Consider the following 26,100-nt stretch of genomic DNA (forward strand, 5'->3'; position numbering starts at 1 on the left):
GCGCATGTAGAGAAGGTGGCTCCCGGCCTGCAGAGCCCCGTCAGCCTGTGCGGAGAGGCTGAGGGCCCACGGGACCCCTGTTGGGACGTGCAGAGACCAGGGACCCCAAGCCCCACAACACGGCCCAGGGGAGGCAGCAGAGGGACAGGCTTGGTTGGAACGTTTGGAGGCCGCACAAGGGATGGGGCTGTATGGTCAGGTTTAAGGTGGGAAGATCCTGAAAACGCTTCTGAGCGGGTGGGACTCTTGCTCCCTGATGGAACAAGGGCAGTGCCACGTGGCCTGCAGGTGCGCTTCACTGGCGGAAGAGGGAACAAGAGGAGGGGCACGTTTGGGGACAGCAGTCAGTTGTGACCACAGCAGTGGGCTCAGTGCAAGTGGGTTAAGGGAGAAACCTTTCTAAAAGTGGTTTGTTTTTTTTTTTAAAGTAAACATTAAAGAATGCCATATAAGGAAAATGTGTGACTTTTCACAAAACAGCATGTAACCAGCACCAGATCAAGAACTGGAATGTTATCCGCCAGCCACCTCCCCGACACACACACACCGTCCTCTCTCCCAGTCAGACTGGCCCATCTGGTGTGGTCCTCCCGCGAACCCACCGTGCAGCGTGCCCTCGCGGCGCTCGTTGTTGTGAGGCGTTCACTGGATGGAAGGCAGTCGTCCCTTCTGCTGACAGACATTTAGGTTGTTCTGACGGGACCGCTCTGTGTGTCCTGGCTGGGGTGGGGGAGTGGGTCTCGGCCCGTGTGCGCGCGTGCTGCTGGGACCAGGGCACGGGGTTCACACCGGTCCCAGGTCTGCCCCCGCGCTAAATGGCTCCGGGCTGTCCTGAGTGACTCTCGCCGTTCTCCCTCAAGTTGCTGCTGCTTCTTGCCACTTGATTTTTGGAGGATTATGACGCCCCTCTGCCGCCGTGTGCGTTTCTCTCAAATGTCTAGGCCAAGTACTCGGAGGGCAGAGCTCATGAAAATGTAGCCCACCTCGTTGTACCATTGAGTCGGGCCTGTCGGGGCTCAGGAGGCCTCCTAGGAAGAAGCCGTCAGTCTTCCCCGGAGGGCTGCTTGTGGGTCCTCAGGGAGAGTTGTGTGTCTGGTTTCCAGTTCAGGGTGCAGAGCTTTCCTCGGACTTGCAGGTGCACCTAGCAGGGAGATAGTGCCGCCCCCAAGGAAAGGGAGCAAGAAGGTGGTTTCCAGTGAGACTGTCAGGGAGCGGGAGGGCTGTGTGCCTCTGGGGCCAAGCACATGCCCCCTCGAGGCCACACCTGGGCCACACCTGGGGAGTCTGGCGGAGCAGAAAGTGCGCTTCCCTGGCTGGGAGGCTGCAGGCGGCCTCTTCCCAGTGGGATCTAGAGCCTCCCCTGCAGGGGGCTTTCTGCCCAAGGCCCTACACGGCTGCGGGGGTCTGTGCACGTGCAGCGCTGCAGGGCAGGCATCCTGGTGCTTTTTAAATAAAGTATAAATTCGCCTGTAACCATCCTAAAGCATGAGCACTTCCCCACTAATGACTTACTCTGACACCTGCTGGGGAAGCGCTGCCCAGGGGAGGAAGAAACCACTTTGCGGCCATTTAAAGTCCTATTAGGACGTGCTGAGCGGGGCAGCTGCTTTGTGCGTCAGTGAAACGGCATCAGGGTGTCTCCTAATGCTGGGGCTCCCCACTGGCATGACCCTGCTGACCTGCTGGCCCCAGGGCTCAGAGTCACACTCTCAGGTCCTCAGAGGCACAGAGACAGCAGGCGCGGGTCGGAAGTGGCCCAGATGCCCGCAGCCCCTCCTCTACTTCGGGAATCTGTATGTCCAGCACCCAAGAGGAGCATCCAGAAAGAGCGCTGGCCCGGGCTTCTGCCTCCGAGTATGGCCTTTGACCCCCCAGGCTGGCAGCAGGAGGTGGGAGGAGCTTTCAGGTCTGGGACCCTGAGACCACAGGAATCCCCGGAGCTTTCAGGCCTGTCAGGTCTGGCCCAGGGGACCTGTCGCTCAGACGGTGTTACACTGCCCTCTCCTGGGCGCCATCTGGAGAATTAGCCCCACAAGCTCGGGCCAGTGATTTCTTCTTCGAATAGCCAGAACAGATTTAAAGCAAACGTGTAAAGCCCGCAAGCTTACAGAAGGTCCATATACCCCCCTGGTCCCAGCCACACTGGGAGACCCCCAAGCCCCGGGCTCTGGCGGTTCCTGTAGGCAAAAAGTGTTGCCATCGTTTCATCTCCTCCTCGCCTTCTGGAACTTCCTACCAGATCTCTGGCTGCCTGTTGGCATCAGTCTGTGGGCCAAAACCCAGCAAGTTCTCATTTTTACTGTCTTTTCATGGCATCATTCAGAATGAGGCTCCAAAAAACCAACCGTGGTCACTACGGTCCCAGGGCCGGAACGCCACTGGTGAGGAGCCGCACGTCCTGGCCTCGGAGTCTGAGCTCTTCCAGCGCTTGTGAGGGTCCCTCCTTGTCTTAGGTCTTCTGTTCTTGCCCTTATTCTTTAAGTGACTTTAGACACTGAGATGGTCTCAGCTGGACAAAGACTGCAGGGCACTTTGTAGAACAGGCATCAGCCAGCTGTAGAGCCCCTATGCTTGAGATGGCTTTACCTTCAAGTCTTGTGAAAAATGCCCCAATTTCATGAGCCTTCCGTAACCTTCGTCTTTATTTTCACAGAACGATACAAATGGGACAGCAAAGCCTCCTTTCCTCAGGTACGTTGAACTAAGCCCATGGGGGCCTTCAGTGTGCAGCCCAGGAGGCGTGACCCTGAGGGACCTCGGGCCTGGGGGGGTCTGAGGGGGATGCAGCCACCTTGTGCTCATCCGTCTGGGGAGGAGGGCCTGGAGGCTCTGCCCGTCTTTGCCCAGGACCCGAAGGGGGACGGTGGGGAGGAAGCCTGGTCACGGGTGCGCCGGGCAGCTTAATCCAGACCCTGTCCTCGGTGGCGCTCCCATCACAGCATCTACAGCTCTGGAGAGCTGAACAGGTGGGTGGCAAGGAGAAAACTGCCACAGAGAAATGCTCGTGTTCAGAAAACGTCCAGAATTTTATACAGAAGCCATAGAATTTCAGAATGAGGACAGCAGTTCATAGCTCTTTTAAAATGAAATTTCCATCTCGTAGTATTTCTGCAGCCATGTTTTTCCTCCCCTTGCAGCGGAGAAAACCCCTTTGCCACTGTGAAACTCCGACCGACGGTGACAAACGACCGCTCCGCGCCCATCATCCGATGAAGGCGGGCTCGGGAACGCCTGTTCCTCCGCCGTTAAGTTCCCACTTGCAGAATGACAGCTGTCAGATGCGCGCTGTAACTGTTGTAAAGCTTCGCCAAAGGGTGCCTGATTTTAACTATATTCTACTTGAGCAAATCAACGCGTTCTCTCAATTTAACATAGTTGGGTTGATACATTTCTGTCTTTAGAAGTTAAAGAAGTAATAGTTTAGTGATCAACTCAATCATTTAAAATATCTATTCTGTTCATCAGAAGGCAGTAAATTTGGTTCCAATCCTTACTGTATCATTTTTTAAATATTCTGATTTTTTTTTTTTAATAGCCAGAGTAAGGGATAGTCTGTGCTTTCATGACTGGCTTTCCGCACCCGAATGCAAAGGAGACCACAGTTTTATAAAGCATGTGCTCTTACCTAGCATTATGACGTTTATCTAAAAGAAATGATGTGTAAATTTGCATCTTAGCATGCAAATCGTAACTGTAAGCAATATAAATTATGAGATTATATAAAAAGCTTTTAACTTAAAAATTTTTAATTGTTTAATCAAATGTAGAGCTACTTAAGGGGGAGGAATCCCCAAGCTGCCCTCGATTTAGACGTAGCCGTAGAGCACACAGACGTTTCGCCTGCTCCTGTCACAGCCATGACGTTTAGTACTCCTGCACCTCCGGAGCTACTGGGCTCGGCAGCTCAGAGTTACAGACTGGACTGACCAGTGACAGCACCCCAGGCCCGGCTACCCGTGGGCCTGGCTCAGAGCGCCCCACGTGCGGGGGAGGGCCTGCTGTGAGCAAGTGTCCCTGCGGCACTAGCTGCCCAAAGTTGTCTCCGTCACTAGTGAACCCTCAAACGTCCTGGGGTCCAGGTTTCTCCATTTCCGAATCGTACTGACCCCTGCCCCTCCCAAGAGCACGTAGGAAACCAGAAGCCTGAGTGTTGCTGGCTGGGAGGGGAAGGTCTGCTTTTCATCTGAGACCTGCCATCACGCCCTCGGAATCGGGAAGTCTGCGCCGGTGGCCACCTTCACCTCTGGCTGCCAGAGACCGGCACCGGTTTGGAGGAGGGCGGCAGCGCGCCGCACAGCCGGCCCCTGCACTGTGCTGAGGCAAGGAGGGCCTCGTTTATCACAGCTACTTGGGTCTCGCCATAAATCCAGCCTTTTTCTGTAAGCTTCAAAGTGGTCACCGTCAAATGCAGGTAAACCCATGGAAGCATTGACACTTCGCGTTCTTGGTCCTGTCCTGCCTGCCTGGTGAGCCCAGCCACCCCACCCAGGGCCGAGTTCTGTGCACAAACCCCTGTGCTGAGCGAAGATGCTCCAGCCGGTCCAGTAAAGACAGAATGACATCTCGCTCAGCGGTCCACGACTTCTCCCACCATCTGAGTTAAGAGGAGGGTTCACGGAAACGCAGCGCTCATCTGTGGTGGGGGTGAGGCCGCCCTGACCTCCAGGGCTCTGCTCTTCCACATCCGCGGGCTTTGTTGCGGAGATTCTCAGGCGCCGGGGTCTCGGCCCTCACAGAATTTGGGGGCGAAGCACTCCCCCGCCTCACCGAGGAGGGGGGAGAGGAGGGCTTCTTGGGTCCTGGCAGAGAGGTGCGTGCTCTGTAAATGTCCAGGTATTCTGTTTTGTTGTATTAATAAAATTTGGAAAGCACACTTTTGAGCTGTGGCTGTCCACACAGGACTAGATCAACATCTGCCGGGAGCTGGACAACGCTGAAGCCAGGCGACAGCTATGTTATTCTAGTCTGTTTGGCTACAGGAAATTTCAAACATGTTCCCAAGTTTGTGTATACAGTAGCGGTGTGTGCACACTGAGAAAGCAGAACCAGGTAAACAATGGTATGAATTTCATTTATTTAAAACAGTATTTCTCACCTTCCTCCAACTGAAGACTGCAAAAAATAAAAGCAGTGCTTGAGCTGCCATTCACCCCGGAGCAGTGCTGCCGTGTCCCCCGCTGTGACCCCTGCGCCCTCGAAACAAACCGCAGCTCGCGCCATCTAGCTCGCCTCGCTTTACAAAACAGTCCTGAAAGCTTAATCAAATAAAGCTACTGTACATGACATTTACATTAGAAAAAGACAGCTGGATGTAGGAAAGCCAGGTGTGGTGTTCCCTTTAAGTGAAGTTGGCTCCACAGTTAGGGCATCTTCGCTTCCTCAAGGCAAAACAGCAGATGAACCCAAATGGGAATAAGATGATGGCCAAGAAGATGCCCAGGAAGGTGAAGGAGTCCTCCAGAACCCCGACTCTGTGGAGAGAGGAGAGGGGCACTCACGTCAGGGCCCTGGGCAGAGCCACACCCAGGGAGGCCCTTCTGTCCTCAGCCCCCCACACAAGAGGGGACAGAGGCCGTGAGCACACAGGGCCCCTGGTGGGTGCCTCAGTGACCGTGTCCTCAGCCGTCTTCGCCCCTCCAGCAACAAACCCACCCGGCTGTCACGCGTGCGGGCGACGCAGGAGGCGGCCGGCTACTGCTCTCCACCGCTACTCCAAAAGGGGAGGGGAGGGGAGAGTTACCGGAAGGAATCATCACATCTTGACAAGAACATTCACTTTCCATGTTACCTACCACGTTTTCTCCTCCGTTACAGACAGAGAACAAGAAGCAAAAGCTAGTTTCTGTAAAAATTCTAGACCAAGAAAATAGGGTATTTTTTCCCCCACTGTTGAAAAATTTTCATTCTTCCATCCCCTAGAGGGAAATTCGAAAAACTGGTATTAGATTTCTGTTCTGGGGAAAGATTACCATAGATTTTAGTGAAGGATTAAAACCAGCCATATTTACAAGGTCTCTAAGACCACTTATCTTGAGAAATTTCATCTCCATTTCTTCTTCACAGAGTCAAGTTTACCTTCAGTGTTCACAAGACACATGCCCCGGGGCTGCTACCCCAACCATGTGCTAGGACTGCAGGTTCAGTGACCTGAAGTCACCGCTCCCATTCCAGGGTCACTTTCAGAGGCCCCAAAGGTGGGAAGTAGGAGCCACGTGCTCAGCTCTGCCACTGCTCCTGAGGCTACTTCTGGAAAGTTCTGGACAGAGCTGAAATTAAAATAACTACCAGCTCGGCCCTAATGAACAATGCCTCACATTCCAGAGAACCAAGTTCCTTCCCAGGCAGCCAGGGACACCTCCAGCCTCATGCACCGCGCTGTGAGCGGAGAGCCCTTGTGAACAAGGCACTTCACCGGAATTCACCAGAACAAACATGCCAAATCACCCAGGACTAGTCCTGAGGAGGAAGAGGGAAGGGACTTCAGGGAGGAGCTCCAGGGCTGACAGGAGGCAGAACAGTAAGCGGACAGGCTTGACCCCACCCCACCCCACTGCCTGCTGCCCTCCCGGAGCCCCCCTGCCTGCGTGGGGCGGAAGCCTGTCCCTGCTCTGCCCACACCTCCGCTCCTTTGTCTTCAAATGCTGCTGAGGACCTCCTGTGCCCACAATGCTTTGGGAGCAGCTGCTCCTCCTTTTGCCACCTTGTGTGCAGAGGAGGAAGGTTCAGCTTAATAGAAGGTCAAGTGTCAAGGTGAAGCAGCCAACAGGCGGCTTCCTCCACTCCAAACGCCAAACCTGCCACCAGCCCTTCTGAGCACCGTTTCCTGCCCACAGCAGTGGCGACCCCGCAGGGCCAGGGCTCCAGCCTGCGCCCCCTGCCCTGCTGAGCAGGCGCCAGGCCAAGAGTCATGAGAAACAAACTAGACTGAGGAAGCCTGGTTTGCAGCAGCTTAAAGCAAAGTCACACTCGATGCCCACTTCCCGTCCTACCCACTCAGGAAGGAGCTGCCTAAAACGTCTGCCGCTGCCCAAGGGGCTCGTCCTAACACACCAGTTCCCCCAGTAAGCTCTGCAGAAAAGAAAAGGAGGTTTTTCAGTTAATTTGAGGAAACTCCCCCCATCCTGGAGTCACAGTGCAGGAGTCGGAGAAACCCTGCAGTAAAGGCCCTGTTGCACTGTTCCAGCAGGCGCTTCCCACGCTGGCCTGCGAGTGGACCGTCAGGCCACGGGCAAGGCCAGACCCGAGGGGGAGCCAATCAGGCCTGAATTTCCGTCAGCAGAGTTGCCTGTTCTCGTCTACGCTGCTGTGCAAGTCTTGTAATCGGAGTGCTCTAAGGACTGCCAGGGTTGCCGGGTCCCCACACTGTTCCTCAGCCCCCCGTGGCTGTCCCTGCCCCTGGGAGCTAGACTCCATGGTGCAGACCCCACCTCAAAAAGCACCAGCGGCCTTGCTGCCCGGGGCTGAGGCTTCAGGGAGGTCCTGGGCATGGGGACATGGGGACAAGAATGCACCTGCTCTGTCCACCGTCCTCGCCAACAGCTCCTGCAACTGTGGAAGCTAATCAAGCCACTTTCCCAGCAGCTGGAGGTGACCTGGGACCCCGCCCCCCACTCAGAGCTTTGGTACTACCCAGGTCCCCCTGTCCTCCTCTCTCTGGGTCTCTACCTAAGTTCCACCCGCAGCCGAAATCCCAAGAATCCCACCAGTTCACGCGCAGTTAGAATGCCCAAGGAGAAAGCGGAGGGCAGCAACGAACCAGGCCTCACAGCTGGGTCACAAGCACCAGCTGAGAACCTTCCAGAGAAGCCAGCCCTCTGTAGGAGTATGGAGGAGGCCTTGCCCAGTGTCCCCTCCAGGGGCGAGTGAGGCCCAAGGACAGGGACTTACCTGGCCGAGCACCCACCCGGGCTGGACACTCCATGTCAGCCCACTGCGGATCGAAGCTGTTAGCACAACCTAAAAACCCAGTGTGTCCGCTCGAAGGCTCCAAATGTCTGGGAGGAGGCCAGGCCCAAGGCGTGTGCTGCTGTCCTCCAACCCTCCGCACCCAGAGCCGTCTCCCCGCGGTGGAGGGGCGGCGGGGGCAGGAGCGACGGGTGCAGCCTAGCACGCCTCCCTACACGGGGCGCCCGTCGGAGGGCAGGCAGCTGTCAGGCAGCTTGCCCACCTGCGTCTCCGAGACCGGGCTCGCCGCGGCTCGCAATGGAGGAAACGCAGGGGGCACGTGCACCCCCAGACCCTCTCTGCCCGTGAGACCAGGGACCGACCCTGCCCGAGCACTAAGCTTCCCAGCAGCAGAGCGGTGGATAATGTGGGCCAACGAGGGCCCCTCACTCCTCTGTCCTCCCTGAGGAGCACTGTCAGACGCATACAGGGGCGCCTCTCCCCTGGCCCACCTGCCCAGGCCAGAGCCCTAGGCTCACCCCCATCCGCCTTCACCCCACTCGAAACACGGCCTGGCCACAGGTCTCTGGGGAGAGCAAGGGCCCTTCCCTTCAGGGACACGGGACCGTTCCCTCCAGCAAGTCCGGGACCAAACCACCTTCCACAGGGTAACGACCCCAACGCGATACACTTTCAAGCTAGCGAGAGCCTCCAAGCATGGGGTCAGCCCTTAGGTACCACACTCGCCACCCAGGAGTCCACACACCTCTTCCAAACGCGCCTGGCAGCCCCCTGTGACCTGAACTAACTCATGGCCATTTACGGTCGTAATTCATCCTCCTCACGTGAATATTCACGTCTTGCTGCAAAAATGTTCTCACCATGGGTACTGCCCCCAACCCCAAAAACCATGCTGGCGTAACCTACAGTTTTTAAAGATCCAGAATCTTCTGAATAGAGAAACGCAATCTGATCTCTGGGCCACTTTTGATGGAGCAAGACTCCAAGCCACAGAACAAACCTGTCCCCAGTGCCTGTCCCCATGAGGCACCCCAGAAGGGAAGGGACACCCCAGGACAACCCTGACCCAGGCTGCCTCCGGCAAAAGGGGTCACACACTCTTCCTCTCCGACCACCCCCACTCCTGCCCCGAAAAGCCCGGGTCAGTTCAGAACAAGCTTCGACTCTCCACTGGCTCAGAACCCACACCAAGTGAGCAAGCCGCCCTCGCGGAGGCTGGAGGCCCGCCCCGCTCTTGAGCAACAGACTGGGGGGCGGGGGCGGGGGCGGGGGCGGGCAGTCAGGGAAGGATGTGGAAGCTGGAGAAACCGGGAACTGACAAATTCTGAAAACGCTTCTTTAAACTCCTGACTTCCACCCTACGGAGAAAGCGGCCACTTGCCGCCTGACCGGGGCGGGCCTGGGCAAGGTTCTCGGGGAGCAGAGAGGATGGGGCTCCCGCCTCCCGAGGGACAGCAGACCGGCCAAGAGAGGCCGAGGGGAGCCAAGAGAGGCCGAGGGGAGTGAGTGCCGAGTGGCCCCGGGACCGGCCATCAGCCAACAGCAGACCCCGCAGTCCCGAGGCCGCCTCCCGGACTCCTCACGGCAACCCCGGGGCCCTCAGGGCCACAAGCTCCAGCAGGCCCTGCTCGTCCTGGCTGCTCAGGACACAAGGCACGGTCCACCCCCAGGGGCAATCCCAGACCGGCCCTCCCTGGAAGCCCAAGTCTCCTCAGGGAAGAGAAAGCAGAGACTTCCAGCGGCCTTCAGCCTGGAGCTGAGGCTCGGGGACCAGATCCCCAAAGCACACAGCCCACCGCAGACCTCACCCCGCTTGGAGGCGCCCCTGCCTGGCTTCTGCTGTCCCACAGCCTCCACTACTCATGGGCCTTCCGGAGCAGCGGGGGGGTGGGGGGCTGCAGGAGGTGCTGCGGAGCACCCCAGCCTGGGCCTGCACCCACAACCCACAGAGGCCGTGGCGCTCACGAGCTGCGCACCCTGGTCAGCGCCGCCCAGGGCACGAGTCCCAGGCGCTCCCAGGGCTGCCCTGTCAGGCAGGGTAGAACCCACACGCCGGAGGCCGTGGGCAGGGCCCATCCTAGCGGCCTGTTTTCCAGGCCCAGCCCACTCCTCAGGGCAAGACCAAGGGCAGAACTAGATGCCCATGAGCTGGGGCCCCAATAATAGGAGAGGGACCCCCCACCCCGCTGTGGCCCGCTATTAGACACGCTAGGTTCTGTCACAGACACCTTCCTCTCAGGACCCCTCCACACACCCCACCCTGTCCCCCCATGCCCTGGATCTAGCCTCAGCCTACCTCTGCCCCCCCCCACCCCGGGGCTCTTCCAGGGTCGCCAGCCCCTCCCCGCTGACCACCCCAGGACCTGACTGCTCCGGCTTCTGGGTAAGCATCCAACCCTGACAGCTGTTCCTTGAGCCTCTCTTGGCTTCCAAGGCCCCACTCATTTCTAGATCTCCTCATACCCCTCCAGTTACCCCCAAAACGAAATACCCAGAGACACCCAGCCGGCTCGGTGCCTGCTGCTATACATACATTCTGGCCTTTGACCCATGCTGCCCACTGAGCCTTCCCGACAGGCTGCCCAGGGTGAACCCAGCCGGACCCGGGCTCCCAGACTCCGGGGGGTGCCCCCTCCCCTCCTGCATGGAGGGACAGCCCACCCCCCAAGGGAGGATCAGCTGCAGAGAGGCCGGGGCCTGGCCAAAGCCCTGGCTGGGCAAGATGGCGCTGAGTCCAGACAAACCGGGGTAAAATGAGGAGCGCGCGCATCTGCTGGGCTCCAAAGAAAAGTGTTCTCGGAGCCCACTAAAAAGGGAAGATGGGGTCAAGCTGCTTAAGATGATGGCCAAGCTGACAAGTGACACAGGCCTCTTACGCCAAGCCTCACTCAGAAGGAATCACAGACGTGTGACTTGGGCAAATCCCTGCCAAGCTACCACGGAGGGAAGGGGACACAGCCTGGCGGGTTGGATGGAAAGGGAGACAGTGTGGTCACATGACAACTGGCCTGTCTCCCAAGCCCAGATGCCAGACAGTGGCCTCACTGGACTGTGCCCCAGGGGACACCTCTCCACTCTCCCCATAGGGGAGCCACCCCAGGGCCATGTACCCACTCCCCGAACCACAGGAAAACTTCCTTAGGAAGCACCCGGCCTCCCCCTCCTTCCCACTGCCCATCTCCCAGGCCCCCCGCCCGCTGCCTAGGAAGCTGGCCCCACACCCCACCACTGCAAAGACAGAGAAAGGCCTCCCGGAGCCAAGGGGCCACCCGCTCTCCAGCAGCAGAGGGCACGGCAGGCAGCGGGCGGGAACACTCATGCCCGAAGCACCCAAGTGCTGGGGAGCCCTTACTGCCAGCATCCGTCCTTCTCAATCCGCAGACAAGAGGGATGACGGGGACAGGCCAAGAGGGAATCAGAGCCTTTGGCCCCAACTCAGTCCCCAAACTTGCTGAGAGGTCCCCCTCCTCACTCCTACCACCCAGAGGCAGACAGGATAGTGATCCCGACGTGAAAAAAATCCATCCCCACGGCGGGCGCGGCACACCTCAGCCTTCAGGAAGCTGACCTTGATCCAGATTCTGCAGGACTGGGGCTCTGGGACCCCAGTCAGCAGGAGCCACAGGCCTCTGACTCTGGGGAACGAACGGGAAGCAGCCAGGGAAAGCGCTCCCCAATCGGCAGCAGCCTCGGGGGCCTTGCCGCTACTCTCTCACCCCAGACGCGTGGGCCAGGAAGGACTTCACAGAGCACCCCAAGACGCCCCCACTTCCCAGGCAGGAAAACGGAACCGAGATCCAAATGCAGCGCCTGCAGCAGGCTGGGCACCGGCTGGGATGAGACACTCAGCCATGGCACAGAGACACTGAAATCCCAGCCAGACTGCTCTGCCCCAGACACCTTTCGGAGCCTCCTCCTAAACTTGGGAGATCACTCCAAGACTCTCCCACCCAAAAATAGGCCCTTGGAACCCTCCAGTTGGCCCGACTGGGGACTCTGTCACCACAGGACTGTGTACATAGCCAGGGCTCTGAGCACCCAGTACCAGCCTCAAAGCCAAAGACAGCGGGTTTCCCATCACCCACTTCTGCACACAAGCTCCTGTGAGTCCCGTGGCATTCTTCACAGGCGACCCGGCCCTGACCCCTGCCCGGCCCAGCAGCATTCCTCGAGCTCTCAGGCCACGTCCCTTCTTCCGACCCTCGTGCCTTCAAATCCCAACAGCTGTGATGCCCTCAAGTGCCCATGGAGAGAATGGTGTCCACGAGGGTGCAAGTCAGTTGTCTTTCCCCCAACCCCCTTTGCGTTCCCCCAAAAGCCGTATCAAAAGACACACCTGTCCTGAGTTTACCGCTGAGGTCCCTGCCCCACAGGCCCCCGCTACTGGGCACACAGCTGGCTCTGGAGTCCAGCCTCCTAGCCCCCATCTCTGTGCGGCCCTCCCTCTCCCACACAGTGACCCCTGTGACTCTGAAACCTTTAACTTCCCCCTTGACTCCGCTCTGGGCCTTTCAGATACACCTTTGACGTTAAGTCTAAGTGTAAACCAGCATTTCTCAATTTCATCTCGGAGACTTCAACTTCCTTCTGCCAGACAAGCTGAAGACCTGCACTCTTGCATCAGGCAAGCAAGGACCAAGTGTCAGCTGAATGGGAACCCTCACGACCCACACAGAACAAGCACGTAGCTAGCTGCAGTTCCAACACCATAAGGACAGTTGTGAGAGCCCGGAGGCTTTGGTTTGAGAATATGAAAAAAAGCTCCTGCCCCACACAAAGAACCATGGTGTTTCCATCCTCCCCCAGCTAACAGCCTGGCGTGGGTGTTGCTCCCCTGGCCTCCTGGACCTCCGGATCCCTGGACTCTCTGGCCATCTGAGTCAGGGCTCTCCTGCCAGGGCACTTCTAGCTGCCCTTCCCAGGAAAACGAAACCTCCCACCGCCTTCAAGAATCAATTTTAGTGTATGTGCTGCCGAAGCGAGCACCACCTTCAAGAATCAAATGCTGGTCCCAGAACCAGGGACACCAGGTGTTAACATTTCTGCATCCCACTCATTTGGGACTCAGGGACCCCAAAACCACTCAACTCTGCAGGAAAGGAAACCCCTCCCTGATGACCCACGAAACAATGTTGACACCTAAGGACAAATGAACCCACTCTCTCCCACACCGCAGGTCAGCAGCTTGTCCCAAGACTGACCCACCTCCCAGCGAGTCTGCCTTCCCGAAGCTCTGGGGGCCAGCCCCCCGCTGTGACATACCTGCAGACTGGGCAGCCTCCAACGACAACGATGGAATTGGCAGGGTACCTGGTGACATTTCGACTGTGGATGTTGTAGACCCTGGGGTGGTGGGTGGGTATCCCTGTGGGCAGGAAGGCACATCAGAACCGGGCACGGAGGAAAACTGGGAAATCTGAGGGCTCCTTCTCTTGCCGTCCCCCCGCCCCGCACCCAAACTTATCCTTTCCAAAATCCAGACAATGGTCCGCCTCCACTAAGTGCCCGGTATGGGCTTTACCGGGGGCTAATTTACAGACGGCACCAGGTTAACGAAGTTAATAGGAAACAGGGCCGCGGCGCTCCGCGGGATGGGCGGGCCCAGGGCTCGCGACCCCCAGGCCGGCTGAGGGCCCGACAGCGGGCTCCCGGTGCGGGAGAGTCACTAGCTCCCCTCCCCGCCGTCCCCACGAGCTCGGCGTTCGCGGCCCCTCGGCAGCGCCCGCATGGGCAACCCCCCCTCTCCCGAGCACGGCCGGGCCGCGCCCCCCGCCGCAGCGGCGTCCGGAGAAAAGTTGGTTTCGGGGTTAAAGGTCGCCACAGGTCCGGGCCCAAAGTTTAGTCCTAGCTAGGGCCGTGGGTCCGGCGCCCAGCCCCGACCCCGGCCCTCCCCGCCGGCCGCCGGGCGCACCTGTGACGAGGTAGGGGTAGGGCGGCGGCGGGGGCGCGGCGGGGATGGCGCCGTAGCCGTGCGGGCCGCACGCGAAGTCGCCCTGGCCGGCCTCCAGGTTGTAGGCGGGCGGCCGCTCCTGCAGCAGGGGCTTGTGGTCCATGGCGGGCGGCGCCCACCGCGCCCGGCCCGGCTCCCGCCCGGACTCTCGCAAGGACTCCCGCTCCCGCGCGGGCTCGGACTCGCGCGGAAGCCCGGACCCGGCAGCGGGATCCGCTCCTCCGGGGCGGCGGCAGCGGCTGTGGGGCAGGGCCCCTCTCGGAGGCGGGCGCCGCGGGCTTCCCCTCCGCGCCTCCCGCCCCCCCGCCGCGGCCAGTCACAAGACCCGGGTCACGTGGCGCGGCTCCCGGCGGGGGTGCGGCGCGGGGCGGGGCCGGAGCGGCGTCTTAAAGGGGCCGCGCCCGCCCCTGCCCCCCCTGTCGGACACTTGTCGGCCGTGACCCCGCGCTCTTCCCCGCCCCACCTCCACGGCCCAGAGACCGCCGCCAGAGGGGAGACTCCGCGCCACAAACACGACTGCAGAGGAGATTTCGCACTGGGGTCGCGATCTCTATGGCCCGCGGACTCCGCCCCTTCCAGCGTCTGGGCCCGCTCCACCCATCTCGGAGTGAAGACCCCCTAGGCCAGCTGGACATCTGATTCCCCGAGCCCACTCACCACAGGGAAGGGTAGGGGCCCGGGGCGGCCAGGAGAAGAGTCCAGAAGGGGCGAGTCCCCCGGCCGTCTCCTGGTTGTCACCGTTCCGGGGCAAAGGGGCCGGAGGCTCCGCGTTCCGAGCGACCCGGGATCCCAATCAGGGTGGCGACCCGGGTCAGTGGAAGCACAGACTCCTGCAGAAAAAAGCAGCACGTGCTTTTTCTCAGCCTTGCCTGCTCATGCTCAGCTGATGTACATTCCCTCGATTTTCTTCTTGATAAATTAGGTAATTTCTAGGAGTTGCAGCCGCTGATAACAAATAATTCCCCGCTTGGGAACAAAACTGTGAATATTGAGCACCTGCTACGTGACAAGCACTGTCCCTCCGTCGTTCGTCGGTTTTGCTAATCGTCACAAAAACCCGGGAGGTACTTATTAGCCCTAGTTTGCAGCCGGGGGACCGAGGCTCAGACAAGGGGAGTGGCCTAAACTTGACGCAAAGACCAAGCACTAGGTTGGGTTCTCATTGCCGCCCACTAATGCTTGGTGGGTTTGTAGTAACACTTGGAAAAGAAGGATCTGCAAGCTTAAAGCCCCTTACATTCATAGCTCCTCTAGGTCTTCCCAGGGCCTTATGTAGCCTTTGGTGTTTCCCATCTCCTTTCCTGTGACCTGCAGAGTGATCCAGCAAGAGGACAAAGGACAGCTCAGACCCCACCTTATCCCTGGGTCACAAAGTTTAGCTCTTCAAAGCCCACTTCCTGTACTGGTCAACATCATCATCTCGGCATCCTGTGGGGGAGAAATGAGGGGCGGGCCTGACTAGCATTAGGGGAGAGCCAGGTCAAGAATGGAGACCGGACAAGAGTGGCCCAAGACTTTGTGGCCAGCAGGAGTGCTGATCTCGGAGAGAGATGGCCCCACGGTGTGAAACCCCCACCAAGGAAGAATAGGGGTGCATCCCCAACCTCACCAACTAGTGAAAAGTGGGCTTAGGTCAAGCCTGCTAACATCTGGGCAGCTGTGGACACCCGTAGGGGCCCCTGTCATTCCTGGCCTTGCAATTGCTCATGAGGTAGTTCAGTGAGGGCCTTTCCATTCGGACTAAAGTTGGTTGATGTCCTTTCAATTTCCTGATTAATTTTCCCTTCATGATACACCTTTGTTTACTAACTCAAACTCCACAAAATCCTTGGCCTCTGGCTCCCTTCTCCTCCAATGATTGGTTCCCCCCCCACCCACCACCCCAGCACTGTCCCCTACATTGGAAATCCATATTCATGAATGAGACGGTGTGAGCTTGGGATTTCCCAACATCACTTTGGGGGACATTGCTCACAGACACAAAATAGGTCCTGCCCCTTCATTCAGGAGCAAGCTGAATGTGACCTGTTATCCTGGGTTCTGTCTTGAAAGGCCTGGGGGGTAGGGTAGGGACAAAAGTGACAGGCGGGGGACACACAAAAGCAGCCCTCTGGTAGGGAGTGATAGTAAGCTCACAATGGCAGTGCAGTGAGAGGGTCAGAGGTACCCCTGAACCCTGGGTACCCTAAGAGGGCCAGGGCAGAAGTCCCATTTAGAATACCAGTGGTGGGGCGCCTGGATGGCTCAGTGGGTTAATCCCTTGCTTTCTGCTCAGGTCATGAGCTCAGGGTCCTGGGATCGAACCCCGCATCCAGCTCTCTGCTCAGCAGGGAGCCTGCTTCCCCACACTTCTCTCTGCCTGCCTCTCTGCCTACTTGTGATCTCTGTCAAATGAATAAATAAAATATTTTTTTTAAGTATTTATGGAGCACATACTCTGCCCAGGATGCAACAAAACTGGCGACATCCTGCCTCGTGGAGCCACACTCTAATGGGGCAGAGGCGGTCCCAGAAAGTGGGGAGTGCTGCAGGGCAAAAATGAGCAGGGTCAAGGGCGTGGGGGCGAGGAGGCCAAGGTGGTGCACTGGTGTGTGATCTCACTTCGGTGTTTGGAGTGGGTGTCTTGAGAAGGTGAGCAGAGCCCGGTGGGAGGTCGGAGTTAGCCGTGAGACCAGAAGGACCAGCTTCTGATTGTGTTCTGAGGGGAAGGAAGGTAACAGCATTTGTATAACCGTATAGATGGCAACTATCTGCATAGGAAGAGGGAGGATGTGGGAGAAAGAGGGGAGAAGGGGCCATGCTGGGATCCCAGGGTCACCCACAGAAACGGGAGAAGGTGGAACACGTGGGTGCCCATGCAGCTGGACAGGGGTGGGGCGGGGGGTTCGATCTTGGGACTGCTTCCGTTTTCTGTATGGGAAGCAAGGTCAGCAGTGAGACCGAGGCTAGGGGAGCGGTGCTGGGGTTCCAGGAAAGAGGAAGATGTAGGGGAGTCACCAAGAAGAATGGGCACTTGGCTAGGCTAGAGAGCCAGGCTCTGACCACAGGGCCGTGTAAGAGCGGACCGAGGTCAGTGATGCTACGTCAGAGTGGGACCGGGAATCATCTCACCTGTGTTACCAAAATGAGACAAAGCAAACCAACTGCCACCCTGCAGTTTCAGGCCTTCCCAGGAGTGCAGTTTTAAACCAGTCAGTCTGGAATCTCCTGGCCAGCAGCGGTGAGGTGATCCACTGGACAGAACCCTGCTATCCCCCTAAGAGGAGGCTCTCTCCTTGCCCTGTCCCCTTCTGCCTACAAAAGTCTCCCATTGGGGTGCCTGGATGGCTCAGAGGGGTAAGGCCTCTGCCTTTGGCTCAGGTCGTGATTCCCAGGGTCCTGGGATCGAGCCCCACATCGGGCTCTCTGCTCCGCGGGGAGCCTGCTTCCCCCTCTCTCTCTGCCTGCCTCTCTGCCTACTTGTGATCTCTGTCTGTCAAATAAATAAATAAAATCTTAAAAAAAAGAAAGAAAGAAAGAAAGAAAGTCTCCCATTTTGTGCAGCTCTCCGGAGCGCCTTTCTATCTGCAGGATAGGATGCTGCCCCCTTCACGAGTCACCGAATAAAGTCGATTTGATCTTTAAACCTACCCAGTCCAGGTTATAAACACCTCAGTTCATCCCTGGGACCATCCCATGAAGCAGAGTTGCCCGCCCCCCACCACTTGACTCAGAGAGGTCCGGTAATTTTTCTAAGGTCTCTCAGCCAGGAAAGGTGGATCTTCCGACCCCACATCAGCACTACTGCTGCTAGCAATCTTTACACACTGCTTCCACGCAAAGTGCGCCAGAAAAGCCAGGCCCTGCTGATTTTTACCAGAAATGCACTCCGATTGAAGAAGACTTGGAACATATCTTCCTCTGAGCACATTTTTCAGATAGCTAAAATTCTACACGTTTATCTCATGGGTATATCGAAATTTTTTTTTTTTTAGTATTGCCCCATCCATAAAAGTGAGTAAATACGATTTTAACTGCCATGTGTACAGGTCTTAGGAGCACTCTGCAAGGGACCTGGTCAGGCAGTGCACGTGCTGGCCCCTGCCTGGGAGGGGCCACTGTCCTCCAGACCTTGACAGTCACCAAGGACTCTCCTCAGATGTAGCCAGAGGAAACCAAAACAAGAATCATGCCCTTTCTGCAGAATGCTGATTACCCATCACGTGAGTGTCTTGCACATTCAGAAAACTAGCATCTCACGTGGTTGGGATTGTGGTTTAAAAAAAAAAAAAGTTGAGAGAGAAAGAAAGAAAAAGTAACAGGAGCAGATATTTCAAAATCCAAGGCGGTAACCAATTGCAAGCGCCTGGCTCAGAGAACGCACTCACCAAATATTTGCTAAATGTTTATCTTAGATAAACACTAAGTTTTAAGTTTTATGGGAAGTCTTCTAATTCTACTAGGCAAAAATTTCTAAGGATTTCATAAATTAAGTACATACGTTCTATGCAACACAGGTGATTTCACGCTGGGTCACACGGTAACTCTCATCATAACATATGTTACATAATATATATTACTAAATAATATATATTACCATATTTAAATCCAAACAACAGCCTTCATTCTCTAAGAAGTGGTCCTTCCTCCGTCGGTCTACCTGGTAGAATGCACTCATACGATGAAACATAGAAAATGTCTCTGTAAGTCAACATTTTCAGCAATTCTCACAAGAACAGAGAGTAAATTCTGGATAGCAAGTTTCTAGCTAAGTAAGTTTCCCCGCAGCTGTAATCAAACCCCCTCAAAAGCAGCTCCGTATTAATGGATGTAACTGGTGTATCTGGACTAATGGGCAAAAACAGGGAAGTCAAACACATGTGCGGAAACCATGTGCAAAATTCATCTAATGCCTTTTATAGTTAACAGAACATGGTGCTTTTCCAAGACTTCTTGATTGGGGGCATGGGGGATGGGGGGAGTCCAAAAAAACTACGCCAAACTTGGGTGTCGAGGGTGGCACACAGAGGAAGTGGGCCGAGGTTGGGACAACAGCTGGTTGCTGTCCAGATTTCCACAAACAGAACAGCTCTCACCTGAGCTCATCACTTAACCTTTGTAAGCCAGGCTTCCTTAATACCAAGACTTCAAGCATCCTCTCAAAACTCTAACAATGTCTCTTCTGTGGGGGCATTTCTACCTTCTCACCTTCCACAATGACGGTATCCCATTTGTGAATGGAACCTACCGGGAGAAACCCAACCTTTGTCATGCTGTTATGTGTTGGGTACTATGTGGGGATTCAGATCAGGGCCAGGATAGTCAGATTTCATGACCCCCAATTTACATATAAGGAAAGCACCTATCTCTCCACTAAGTGAGGCCCATTGTGGTTTGGGATAGTGTGTTTTCCTGTTTCCCCAGTTCCTGGGATTGTAGGTGCTCAGGAACCACTGACCTTGCCCCAGATCATGCAGCTGGTAAGGATTTAAACCTAGATCCTCCCACCTCCAGAACTGAGCTCTGGCCCACAGACCACGAAGTGTATCCCTCTTCAGGCTAGAAGTAGGTCTGGATCATTCCAGACAGCCATTCCTGGTTTAAAAAAGCCAAGAGTGGGGGCACCTGGGTGGCTCAGTGGGTTAAAGCCTCTGCCTTCAGCTCAGGTCATGGTCTCAAAGTCCTGGGATCGAGCCCCGCATGGGGATCTCTGCTCAGCAGGGAGCCTGCTTCCCTTCCTCTCTCTCTCTCTCTGCCTGCCTCTCTGCCTACTTGTCATCTCTGTCTGCCAAATAAATAAATAAAATCTTTAAAAAAAAAAAAAAGCCAAGAGTGCCCAGAGTGTAGGGAAGATGCCCATGAACATGATGGACACCTTTCGGGACCTCACTCAATGGTTTTCGTGATTACTGAGTATCATTCAGCGGGGGGGAAATGTACCTCCAAAACTTTTCTACCCTCTTCCAGAGGTCAGTGGAAGTTACTCAGATTTGCATAGGGATTTCCCTTTGAAATCTGTCACCACTGTTTATGACAGTAAAGAGAAACCAAGTGCTTGTTACCATTTACCAGAGCACCGAATTCAGTGACAACTGGTCCTCTTTGGTTGGGGGAAAGCAAATGACCACTCCCAAGCTGAGATGAGAGGTCACCTCCTTAGGGCCATGAGGGACCTCTGTGAGCTGCCCCAGCTGGTGATTTTGACAGCCCCTTGCAGGGCCTCCAAGGGTTCTGACCTTCCTTCTCTCAGCCTTTATTCCGTTTAACCAGTGACACCCAGAACTTGGTTCTTCTGCAAGCCACAGAGTGAAACAGAAGAGGCTGAGGCTTTGACATGGTTTCGCAGTTTCATGAAGGAGCTCTGTAAAACCAGGCGGCTTGGAGGGCTGAGTGGGCTGAGGTCCCCTCTGCTGCAAGGGCCCTCCCCATCCGCAGTCCCTCTCTCCTGGCCAGCCCACCCCGCCGTGTCCAGCGGCCCAGTGGCCCCTACCTGCCGCTTGCACCGTTGTCATGGCTAGCTTCAGGGGGCTGCCCCTGGGCACAGGGATGGAGCCTGAGGACGGGGCTGGGAACAGCCCCCTTATGCTCCAGCAGGAGACAGGCAGTGGCTGACATGAAGAAGTGATGGAGAAGGCCCCGGGGGAGGAGCCATCGCGGGGCAGGGAGGCCCAGGAGAAACCAGGCAGAGGACAGAACACAGCCTCACAATCCTTCCCTGTTCCAAGATTCTCAGGTTCCGAACATGGAGTCCCACCACTAGGTACCACCCACGGGACTTTGCCTCTGGCTGTTAAGACAAGCCCACTTAAGATCATTGCCAAGGGCATTCTTGATTAAATCCATGACTTAGGAGAGGTAGGAACTCTAGTGCTATCCAGGTAAAGACAAAATGTAACCGGCACCAAAGACAAAGGCCCAGTGTACCATTTTGTCCTGTGTCCCTGTGTCCTGTGCACCTGTCAGTAGGGACAGGTGCAGCAGGGGAGTGTAGCCTGCGCCATGAGGCGAGAGCGGCCCCCTGAATTCCAGGAACCAAGCACCCTTCGAAACCATCATTCATTCATTTCTGTGGGTCATTTCCCTGACCGTCCTCAGTCGAGTTTCTTCTGGGGTTCCAAGGTAGACCTAAGAAAAAGGAAAACTACTCTATGCCTCCACCAGGAGAAAGCAGGTACCCGGGAGCTGTGCGTAAAGCTGGTGTCAGGATCCAGAAAAGCAAGGGCTGCTGGGAAAGGCCCCACAGGGCCCACTCTGTCCATGGTCGGTCCTGTGTTCACTGGTCACCAGCACTTCAGCCCGAGTACTGCGGGCCAAAGGCTGGAATGTTGTGAAATGTGGATGGCTCCGCACTGCACACGGCACACCATCCTGCCTGTGAATCTGTTTTCAAACCTGAGCTCTTATCTGAGGATCACATCGTTACAGTGAACAAAACCAAGTACTGGAGAACAATCTGTGGTTGGTGGTGCTATCCTAACACAACCCTCAGCCCTCTTCAGCTTCAGAGACGCCCCCCACAGTGAAAACACATCCTCCACCCATATGCCTACACACTGGAACCAAGACCTATACAGTCTGTCCTTTTTAAGAAACCCCCTAAATAGCCTTACTGATATGTAACTGTGAGGTCTTTCTTTTAGAGGTGACACAGCCTTCTCTTGCCCATCATATGGCTACTGGTCCTGGCCTTCGTCACCTCCAGGCCTCCGGAGGGGGTCCCAGCCTCTAGTCCCTCGGGGAACCCCTCCCACCAAGCCTGGGAAGAATCACCCTTCAGAGCCACCACACTCAACCACGCCACACAGCTCTCCTTGCTTAAACCCAGCAATGGTTCCCCGGTGCCTGCAGCACAAAACCGCAGCACTACAGTGTATCGTCCGAGAGCTATGGCGCCGTGAGCAGCACGCTCTACACGGCTTAGTCCTTCCCTCCTCCTCGGGGCTTCCCACATCACTCACTTGGCATGTTTTCCTGGGACCTGAGTTGACTGGTCCTGCTCCCCATGCAGAGAGTCCGAGAGGTAGGACAGGCTGCCCTGCGGTTTTCTGATTAAGCACACGAGCTCCAGGAGATCAAGCCGTCCAGATTCCAGGCCTCCATTTCCTTGACCTATTGACTTGGAGCCCACCTAGGGTTCAGTTTCCTCACCTGTCAAATGGGGTAAGAATTGTAGCAACCTCATTGGATTTTTGTGAGAGGTGAATGCGTTTGTGTGGGCGGTGGGGGGTGGGGGGCACTGAGTGTCAGGCAGTGGTACATGGTCTCTGTCTCCAAGCACTGGGAGCTGCCCGGAACCTTGTACAGGAATCTACACGAACATCAGGTAAAGAAGGACAGTCCCCCTGTGCCCATACATATCACAGTAAAGTTTGGAGCAGATCTCTTCATCCTTTCCCGGGGATTCCATGCATATGTGATTTCCCAGGGCTGACTTCTCCCCTTGTGGACAGTCTACGTTTTGTTGTACAATGTGCTTTTTCTTCTCACTTGAAAATCTTTGCACCTCCATGGAGACGCCCGGGCCCTTTGTCCTCTTACTACAATAGAAGAGATGTCCGTTTGTTGGAAGGCCAGGCCCCACACTGAGATTCCGGAACCCAGATTCTTCCCGAACTGACTAGGTTCCTAACTGTCCCAGAGCATCAGGCACGAAGAGGACACCCACATTCCCTGTACTTTTTTAATGCTCAGTGTAAGCTCTTATGAACCCAATTGTACAAATCTTTCTTTTTACATCTAAAACCCAACTAAAGTAATTGTCTCCAACAACTTAACCTGTAGTTATAAATATGGCTTGGTTAACTATTGCAAACACCACAGACAGCACAGAAGGCATAGACTAATTTCCTAGGCTAAATATCAACATCATCTTCAAAATTTCTTTTACTTTTTAAAAAACCTATCATTCTAGAATTATAACTATATTTATTTTGATATTTTTCCAGGGCTAAAGGCCCGAAACAAAAAGAATACCATCTCTAAGCAGCTGAATTAAGGCATTTTGGTTACAGATGGATTCTTGGCGACGGCTGGATCTAGGCCATCAGACTAAAGTTGCTTTTTAGAAATGTCATTTCCTGCCTTGGTCAGATCTAGAAAACCCACACCTCTCACACAGGTTTTAGTTCTTTGCCACCTTATGTCTCCCTTAAAATTATGTTGTTGTTTTTTTAAAGATTTTATTTTTAAGTAATCTCTATATCCAATGTGGGGCTCAAACTTACAACCCTGAGATCCAGAGTCACATGCTTGGGACAACTGGGTGGCACAGTCGGTTAAGCGTCTGACTCCTGATTTCAACTCAGGTTGTGATCTCTGGGTTATGGGATCGGCCCGCATCGGGCTCTGAGCTCAGTGGGGAGTCTGCTTGGGATTCTCTCCCTCCCCCTCTGCCTCTCTTGACCTAGCTCCCTACGCCCCTTACCCCCCCAAGTCACCTCCCACCCCGCATGCACATGCACTTTCTCTCTAAAACAGTCACATGCTTTACAGACTGAGCCAGCCAGGCACCCCTAAAATGACGCATTTTTAAAGTCTTGCTCGGTGGTATTCCAAAACCCACCTCTGGGTTTTTATGATTGATTTACCTAGTCCTGTCATTACAGAATAGTGACTTCATCTGTCCGCATTACTAAACATTTATGTTTGCCTTATTAGCATTGTTTTAAGCATTTTTTTTAAGATTTTTTTAAAAAGATTTTATTTGAGAGCGTGAGTAAGAGCCAGAGAGCATAAGCAGGGGGAGAGGCAGAGGGAGAGGGAGAAGCAGGCTCCCCGCTGAGCAGGGAGCCCAACACCGGGCTTGGTCCGGGGATCATGACCTGAGCTGAAGGCATACACTTAACCAGTGAAGCTATTCACACACCCTGCCTTATTAGCATTGCACAAAAATTAGGAAGGCCTCTAGAAATTTTATCACCCAGAAATGAAGGACTGAATCTTCATGGTGCTATCTTCCTTTGACACTTGGGTGACTGACATTATTACCTACCTGGGAACATGCTGTGAAGCCCGCTCATTACCTGGCTTTTGTGTGTGAGCACTGGGGCAGGCACCGGCCCGTTCTCATGAATAATCATCAGCACTGACAGTTCCTGCTTTTTCTGGGGCCACTGGCTTTGCTCCTTGGTCCCTTGCATTTAGCTGTTTCAACTTACACTGACAAAAAGAAGTACAAAACATTGCTTTATCATTGGGGGAAATCAACACACACACATATTTCTTTCTTTTTTTTTCCATACATGTATTTCTAAGTGTGTATACCTATTAGAAATCTCTTACTGTATTAATTTTCTAAGCTACACAACAAAGTACCCCATATTTAGCAACCTAAAACAATGTACATTTCTCATCTCACAGTGTCTATTGGTCAGGAGTCTGGGCACAGCCTCGCTAGGTCTTCTGCTCAGGGTCTCTCAAGCCTGCAAACAACGTGTCGTCAGGCTGTGTCTCTGCTTGGAAGTGTGAGGGGGAAGCATTCACTGCCAGGCTCATTTGACTGTTGGCTGAATTCATTTCCTTGCAATTGACGACTGAGGGCCCCAGCTTCTTACCGGCTGTTGGTCGCCCTCAGATCCTAAAGGCTGCCTGAGTTCCCCGGCCACGTGGCCCTCCCCAGAGGCAGTTTACAACATGGCTGTTTGTTTCTGCAAGGCCAGCAGGAGACAGTGTCTAGCCTCAGGAAAGCCCAAGTCCCTCTTAAAAGGGCCTTTATCTAATTAAGCCAAGCTTACCCAGGATCATCTCCCTTCTAATTAACTCAAAATCTACCGATTTGGGACCTTAATTACATCTGCCAAATCCCTGCATCTCCGCAGGATTCCACTAGCTAGAGGAAAGCCACAGGCTAGCCTGCATCAAAGGAAGGGACGACAGAGGGGGCAGAGGTCATGGGGCCACTCTGGGGTCTGTGTCCACACCTACTTAGTGAAAAGCAGTGACATTAAACGATCTCTTACACTACGCTTGTGCACACTTGGGAACGCGTCCCTTAGACTTCATTACGAATGCACGGTTCTGCCCTAACCCCAGCTGCCCTCTCCCTCCAGGCTCTCTGAGCTCACTGTTACTCAGTCTCCTGTCTCCCCAGCTACAGCCACCCTGCCTACCTGCTGGTCCTGGGCTGTTGCACTTGACATTCCCACTATGCACTGCACTCAGGTCCTCACCTGCTAAGATGTAGGTCCATCAGAGAAATCCTAAAACTGTGCAGGGTCAGATTAGTGATGAAGAACACAGGCTCTGAAGTCACACGCCTAAAGGTTGAATCCCAGCTGCCTCTGGGCAGGGTGACCTCCCCATGCCCCAGAGTCGTTCTTGGTCAAGTAAGGACAACAGTCTGGGCCCTTAGAGTGGCCCATACACCTAATTGTCTACCTCCCTCCTTTCCACCTGGGCTGAGAGTGGACTCCTGCGTGGTGTCAGGGCCGGCCTGCCTGCCTTCTTGGCTGTCTAGAGGCCTGGTCAGGGATCCCACCATGCTTCCTTCCCTGGTCCTTTTTGGTTTCTGGAGAAATTTCCTTTATAAACTTCTTTCAATTTCATTTCTTTTGGAGCAAGAGACGTATTGGCTGCCTATGGAGGCCTCTCCATATCTAAATCAAATTCATTCTATTTCTCCAAATCACTTCCACTACCTGGCCCACCTCTAACCACTCTCCAGTATTTACTAAGTATGTACAATGCCTAAAGAACTATACCAGGTAGTGAAGTAGCTTGTCAAACAACCCCGAAGTTCACGTTCCTAAAGCTTCCTTTAATTGATGATCTTCATCATTTAGGGATATAGTGACAATAACTGCAAAATACAAATTGGGAAAAGATCACAGAACACTTCACCCTTAAAACACACACTTGGAAATACAACGGGGAACTAGAAATGGGAATTCAGGAATTCTATAATAAGACCTTACATTAAAGTCAGCAGTAACATACACCTTTTTTTTTTTTTTTACATTAATGGATTGATTTTAGAGATAGCATGAGCAGGGGAAGAAGCAGAGGGAGAGGTCCAAGAAGACCCCATGCTTAGTGCAGAGCCCGATGTGGGGCTTGGTCCCACGAACTTGAGGTCATAACCTGAGCAGAAACCAAGAGCCAGACGCTCAACCAGCTGAGTCAAGCAGGTGCCCCCGGCTGATGTTTTAGGAGATTAGACTACAGGCTCTTTCGAGCAGGAGCCTGGAGTATTTCTTTTTGTACCTGTCCCCACACTGTCCTTGGCCTGCTGTCGACTGGCTTGAAAGTAACTCAAGAGCTGCTGTTGG

At 55.0% G+C, this 26,100-nt stretch overlaps 2 protein-coding genes and 1 long non-coding RNA gene across 3 annotated transcripts in view; 1 reads left to right on the top strand and 2 right to left on the bottom strand.

Annotated features, from left to right (window-relative positions):
- The window catches only part of BAIAP2L1 (BAR/IMD domain containing adaptor protein 2 like 1), a 91,959-nt gene extending 87,086 nt beyond the window's left edge, over window positions 1-4,873 (top strand). Inside the window, exons 13-14 of the mRNA XM_045992983.1 lie at window positions 2,654-2,691; window positions 3,138-4,873. Coding sequence (XP_045848939.1) covers window positions 2,654-2,691; window positions 3,138-3,213 — 114 coding nt within the window. The 3' untranslated portion in view covers window positions 3,214-4,873. The remainder of the gene's footprint in view (window positions 1-2,653; window positions 2,692-3,137) is intronic.
- A 182-nt stretch (window positions 4,874-5,055) lies between these two features.
- BRI3 (brain protein I3) lies at window positions 5,056-14,169 on the bottom strand. Its single transcript, XM_045992985.1, has 3 exons — window positions 13,817-14,169; window positions 13,168-13,270; window positions 5,056-5,471 (listed from the first exon to the last, which is right to left on the bottom strand). Exons 1-3 carry the CDS (start codon window positions 13,956-13,958, stop codon window positions 5,339-5,341), a joined length of 378 nt encoding a protein of 125 aa, XP_045848941.1. The 5' UTR covers window positions 13,959-14,169; the 3' UTR covers window positions 5,056-5,338.
- Window positions 14,170-15,636: 1,467 nt separating this feature from the next.
- On the bottom strand, window positions 15,637-25,634 carry LOC123933641. Its single transcript, XR_006816642.1, has 4 exons — window positions 25,534-25,634; window positions 23,826-23,992; window positions 21,793-21,982; window positions 15,637-16,553 (listed from the first exon to the last, which is right to left on the bottom strand). It is a non-coding gene; the product is annotated as an uncharacterized LOC123933641 (long non-coding RNA).
- Window positions 25,635-26,100: the final 466 nt, after the last annotated feature.

Source organism: Meles meles, chromosome 21 (assembly GCF_922984935.1).
Source record: "Meles meles chromosome 21, mMelMel3.1 paternal haplotype, whole genome shotgun sequence".
In the NCBI taxonomy this organism is placed as follows: domain Eukaryota; kingdom Metazoa; phylum Chordata; class Mammalia; order Carnivora; family Mustelidae; genus Meles; species Meles meles.